This window comes from Somniosus microcephalus, chromosome 2 (assembly GCF_052327205.1).
Source record: "Somniosus microcephalus isolate GS21.2 chromosome 2, FLI_Smic_1.0, whole genome shotgun sequence".
In the NCBI taxonomy this organism is placed as follows: Eukaryota; Metazoa; Chordata; class Chondrichthyes; order Squaliformes; family Somniosidae; genus Somniosus; species Somniosus microcephalus.
This window is the reverse complement of record NC_140988.1, coordinates 233922416-233928728: the sequence shown is the minus strand read 5'-3', so window position 1 is coordinate 233928728 and position 6313 is coordinate 233922416. Positions and strand designations below refer to the sequence as shown.

Genomic DNA, 6313 nt, shown 5'->3' with positions numbered 1-6313 from the left:
GACACAAATAACCTCCCAGGAATATCGGCAAACATAGGGACTAATGAGAGGGAGGAGCTGACAGAAATTAGTATCTCTAGGGATATGGTGTTGGGTAAGTTGAGGGGACTGAAGGCCGACAAATCCCCGGGGCCTGATAAACTACATCCTAGGGTACTTAAGGAGGTGGCCCTGGAGATAGCAGATGCTCTAAGGATCATCTTCCGGAACTCCATTGACTCGGGAACAGTACCCGTGGATTGGAGGGTAGCTAATGTTACCCCAATATTTAAAAAGGGGGGTAGAGAGAAAGCAGGGAATTATAGACCAGTAAGCCTTACATCGGTTGTGGGCAAAATGCTAGAGTCCATTATTAAGGATAAAATAGCGGAGCACTTGACAAATGGGGAAAGGATCGGACAGAGTCAACATGGATTTACAAAGGGTAAATCGTGTTTGACTAATCTGCTGGAATTTTTTGAGGAAGTAACTGGTAAAATAGATGGGGGAGAGCCAGTGGATGTGGTGTACCTTGACTTCCAGAAAGCCTTCGATAAGGTTCCACACAAAAGATTATCATGCAAAATTAAGGCTCATGGAATTGGGGGCAAAGTATTAACGTGGATAGAGAACTGGCTGGCGGATAGAAAACAGAGAGTTGGAATAAACGGCTCGTTTTCGGAGTGGCAGGCAGTGACCAGCGGGGTGCCGCAAGGATCTGTCCTGGGACCCCAGCTGTTCACAATATATATAAATGATCTGGATCAGGGAATTGGATGCAATATTTCCAAATTCGCTAACGACACTAAACTAGGAGGAGGGGTGGGCTCTGATGAGGAGGTCAGGAGGCTACAGTGCGATTTGGACAGGTTGGGGGAATGGGCGGATACGTGGCAGATGCACTATAATGTGGATAAATGCGAGGTTATCCACTTTGGGGGTAAAAACAGGAGGGTAGATTATTATCTAAATGGCAATAGATTGGGAGATGGGGAAGTGCAGAGGGACCTGGGTGTTCTTGTGCACCAGTCACTGAAGGAGAGCATGCAGGTGCAACAGGCGATTAAGAAGGCAAATGGTATGTTGGCCTTCATATCAAGGGGGTTCAAGTATAGGAATAGGGATACCTTACTACAGCTGTACAAGGTGCTGGTGAGACCGCATCTGGAGTATTGTGTAGTTTTGGTCGCCCCATCTGCGGAAGGATGCTCTTGCCATGGAAAGAGTGCAACGGCGATTCACCAGGCTGATACCTGGAATGGCGGGAATGACCTACGAAGAGAGATTAAATAGTTTGGGCTTGTACTCACTGGAGTTTAGAAGATTGAGAGGGGATCTCATCGAAACATATAAAATTATGGCAGGCCTGGACAGGCTGAATTCAGAGAGAATGTTTCCAATGGCCGGGGAGCACAGAACCAGGGGCCACAGTCTAAAAATAGCGGGCAAATCATTTAAAACAGAGATGAGGAAGAATTTCTTCACTCAAAGAGTGGTGAGCCTGTGGAATTCCCTGCCACAGAGGGCTGTGAAGGCTAATTCAATAAATATTTTCAAGAGAGAATTGGATATATTTCTGAAGGCTAAGGGGATTAAGGGTTACGGAGAAAAGGCGGGGACGGGGTACTGAACTGGTAAGATCAGCTATGATCTCAGACGAAGATCAGCCATGATCTCATTGAATGGCGGAGCAGGCTCGAAGGGCCGAATGGCCTACTCCTGTTCCTATCTCTATGTTTCTATGTTTCTGAGTTTAGTATTTTCTCAACTTGTTTGCCATTCCTCTGAATTACTGTATTGATGTGAGATTTCCAATTAGGCATTACAATCACTCACTGCAGTGCTGGAGCCAGACAGCTAAGTAACACAGCATTATATGTACACTCTATCAATGAACTAGTAGAAGGTTGGACTCGCAGCATTGCTATTTTCATATGATTGTGTCTTTGTAACAATAATGCTGATGAATATTGTCTATGAAAGTTACGTTGATAAAAGTCATGTCTGAGGTTTGGCACATTTTCACCTACATCATTAAACCAAGCACTGAACTGAGGCATTTATTGGTTCTGGGATCAACTCAGCGACAGGGCATGTTAGAATACAAAAGAAATTGTATATAATGCAGAAAATAAAGGCTGGGAGGCTGGAAGAGACACGTGGATTCCATTCCATCGCTGGTGCAGATCCATCTTAAAGAGCTAGCTGGTTGCTTCACACTTCTTATAAATTCAGTCTGTTTATTTATTATTTGCCGGATAAATTAGCTAGTTCAGCAGAATCTTGCTTTGATGCAAGTACCTCTTGCAGCAAAATAAATGATAAACACAGTTGCGTATAGTTCAAAAATAAAATTTGAATGGCATTTTTAAAAAATGTCAGGCTGTGTTACATGTCTGTAAAACACCCTGAAAACAGTAATAAACAATCACTCTGGTGTATATTATCACAGATGATATAACTTGGTCACACAGGACCACAGTACAGTAGTTTCCAAGTAGATTTAAGAATCCAACATTATTTTTATATAAGTGTTAATAAAATATACATTCAGACATTTTTCTGTATATTAGTTTCAGCAGGGTGTAAGTATTTTGGACTTTTCTTTGCTCAATGTCAAATTCGCATCTGTTTGTTTTCATCTTCAAAGAACACGTCATCGTTCATTAGTAACGGTTGGTCAGAAGCGTTGCTGCTGCCGGCTGAATTAAGACGTGAGGAGTGGCTAGAGAACTTAAGCCTGGTGGTGAAATTTGACTCCAAGTTGGAATACTTCTGTAAAAGTAAGGAGAGAAAATGGATCATCAGTCGGTACTGTGTATTTGTAGAACTGCTCCATGTGACTTTTTTTTACTGTCGAACCATGGGTAATTCTGAGTGCCTTGTTTCATTCTACTTTTGTCACACTGGCTGCAGTTTCGACTGTTGGGGCACTGATATGTTTTGTGGCGATTTTTGCCCCATAGGAAGGCTTTTTAACTTGTATGTGTGTGTGATTTTTTAAACTCCTGCTGTGAGTACACTAAGCTTTTGTGTCAGTTCCAATCCTGAGAGGATGAATGGGTAGAAGAGGCACCCTGGTTGTTAATGATTGCACTGACCTACGGTGGCCTACAGCTTTCACAGCTTCATGGGGAAACAATGGGAGAGAGTTATCTGTCTTTCTGTATTCATAACATTTACTGAACTTAATACTTCACTGATCCAGTGGTCAGTTATTGACTTGTGTTGTCATTAAGGTGAGAAATGTCATCACTGGTTAACGGAACGCATTTTCACCAGGAATAGGAATGGCTGGATACAGAGAAAAGTTTGCACTACTGTGCCCCAACAATTTGCTTTTCCACACCAGCCATCTTTATGGCCTGTTTGAGTGATATCGCTAATTTTGTGCCAGTGCCAAATTATCAGCACTCTTGAAGTGTAGATTTGTGCCAACTAGGAACTGTGTTGATTTGGGAACTTTACAGCCAGAGAAAAATTAGATTTTCATCACCTAATCAGTGATATGTTAGAAACCTGATCCCAATGGTGAAAGTGCAATGTTCTAACCCACTGCACCAATTTCTGCCACATATAAAATTCTGAGAGTCTGTAAGCTGCCACAGTCACAGCGTAGATGACTTCTAAAAGGACAGGGTTAAAAATGGAATGATGCATAAATCATGCATAGGTGCCTATAGCCTGTTACAGGAGCCAGTCAGGTGTACCCACAAAGAAACTCCTGGCATAAATCTTCATTTCCACTCCCACTTTCATGCTGGTCAGAACATACTATTCAGGCCTTCTGAGTCATTGGGGGGGAATTTTAACCCCCAAGAAAGGGTGGGTTGGGGACAAGTGGGTAGTTAAAATAATTGTTTTTTGGATCGCAACTGCAACCTGGCTCCAACAAGCCTACTTCTGGGTTTAACAGAGGCACATTTGGATGCCTGTGAGTAACCTACTCGCCAAAGTTAGAGCTTTAATTAATGCAGGTGGATGGGTACTTATTGTTGAAATTAACAAACTTAGGAGAGGTTTTTGAGATGTTTGTAAATTGAATTTTACTTAGCTTTAAATTTAAAGTGCCCAGCACGAGTTTCCCGGGGCTTGGGAAACTGACCAGTGAAATGGAGGTGAGAGTGAGCCACAGTTCAGGTGGGTATTTAAACTTGTGATTTCCCCATCTGAATGAAACCTCACTTATTACAGCTGGTGTCTCAGTTCCCTCTGGCAAACATTTGGCAGAGAGTTCTTGCATTGATACAGCTTTTTCTATACCTTGGAGGCTTTCAAACTGACAAGATCAAGATGGGAGGCGCGTTGGATGTCTTTGACAGCACATCAAAAGAGGAAGACCATCATCATCCATGGTGGGATCAGCACGTGCACAAGAGAGAGAGGCACAGGAGGGAGGTGCACAGGTCACAAGAGGCACTACCCATGTCACAGGGTTTACAGACAGAGGCTTAGCTTCCTTGACCTCTCGGAAGAGCAGTGCTTCTGCAGGCTGAGGTTGTTACATCAGGTGGTGGCAGATATCTGCAACCTCCGAGAAGAAGGCCTGCTGGGCCTGGTGGACACACATTACCAATGGCTCTGAAGGTCACCACCGCCCTTAATTTTTTTGCCTCTGGTTCCTTCCAGGGCGCTACTGGAGACATCTTGAGGGTCTCGCAATCGGCTGCACATAAATGCTTAAGGCAGGTGATGGATGGATTATTTCCCAGGGCTGGGAGTTATGTAAACTTCCCTTGTGATGACAATAGCCAGAATGAGCGGGTACCCAGATTTGCCTCTCTGGTTGGACTCCCCCAGGTACAGGGTGCCATCGATTGCACACACGTGGCAATCTGAGCACCACCACAGCAACCAGGAGTTTTTATAAACTGCAACGGATATTCTTCCATCAATGCACAGCTGGTGTGCAACCACAAGAAGAGGTTCGTGCAGGTCTGCACCAGATTCCCTGGGAGCTGTCACGATGGATTCCTACTGCGGCAGTCCAAAATTGCAGACCTTTTCGTTCCAAAAGCAGACTTAAGGACTGGCTCTTAGAAGACAAGGGATACTACCTTCAAACTTGGCCCATGATAGCTGTGATGAACCCCATCAATGAGGCACAGGAGCGCTACAATGAGAGCCATGTGACCACCAGGTGTGTCATAGAGCAAGCCATCACAATTCCTAGATAGATCTGGAGGTGCCTTACAGTACTCGCTAGCAAGGGTGTCCAGAACAATAGTGATGTGCTGCGTCCTGCAGCACAGCAGAGAGGACTGCAGGTGGAGGAGGATGATGGGGCTCATCACTCATCTTCGGATGAGGAAAGTATAGAGGAGGAGGCAGAGGAGGTTGAAGATGGGGCACCCATCGCCAGACCAGCCATTTACATTGCTGCTGGAATGCCAGGGATGCTTTAAATATAGCGAAGGTTCACCTTGTGTAAAACATTAAGAAATGAAATCCTGCAGTCTGCTCCCACCACCGGGACCACCCAACTCCCCATCCCTTTGCACTAAATAGTCCTTCAACCACTCATCCACCCATTGTACATCCACCCAATGGGTCCCGGCATGTAATGACATTCATCAGGAAACAAGCGAAAGGGCGAGTTGGCACTCGGGATGCAATAATGAGCAAGACGTGGAAGTGGTGGTAAGCAATAAATTTTATGTGGCATTATAAAAAAAGGAAACGTAACAACATAATGGGCCAGAAATTCGGATCCCCACGGGTGAGTATACGCTGGGTACTCACGCATAGGCCCAACAAAAGTGCCGGTTTCGCGCATGCACTGCGCATGCGCGGGAAACCGGAACTTCCGTTCCCTTAAAGGAAGGGGTTTACAGGTCGAACGCGTGCGCCGGAGAGGCAGCGCGTACGCCTGGAACTTCCGTTTTTTTCCCAGATTTCTCCGGGAGGGTAAGTCTCCAGCAGCTACGCTTTTAAAAAGCAATCGCAAGGCCTGCTTTTAACAAGGTAAGTGATGAATTAAGTAAAATTAAAACATTTTTTCCACAGGTTTATTATTTTTAAATACTTTAAAGAAAGATGTTTATTTTTAGCCCCGTTAATAACTGTAATTAATTTTTTCAACAATTTAAATTATTGTTTAAAATAGTTATTTTATGTCATTTATAGTTATTTTAAAAATGTGATAAAAAAAAAATTTTATTTGAAGTTTTAGTTATGTTTAGGGGCTGAACTCTAATTATAGATTTGACAGGTCTTCCCTGCTACGATTGGCTCTCCATGGCCCATGTGATCCCAGGGGACACTTCGAACTAACTGCGCCCCTGGGATACGCAAGCACTGCGCGCCGGCAGTTGGAGCAGGCCCAGGATCGGAA

At 44.3% G+C, this 6313-nt stretch overlaps 1 protein-coding gene across 1 annotated transcript in view; it reads right to left on the bottom strand.

Moving 5' to 3' along the window:
* Positions 1–590: 590 nt before the first annotated feature.
* LOC147123282 (mast/stem cell growth factor receptor Kit-like) overlaps positions 591–6313 on the bottom strand; it is a 94869-nt gene continuing 89146 nt past the window's right edge. The window contains exon 21 of the mRNA XM_085965710.1: positions 591–2754. Within this exon, the coding sequence (XP_085821836.1) occupies positions 2596–2754 (159 nt within the window). The 3' untranslated portion in view covers positions 591–2595. The remainder of the gene's footprint in view (positions 2755–6313) is intronic.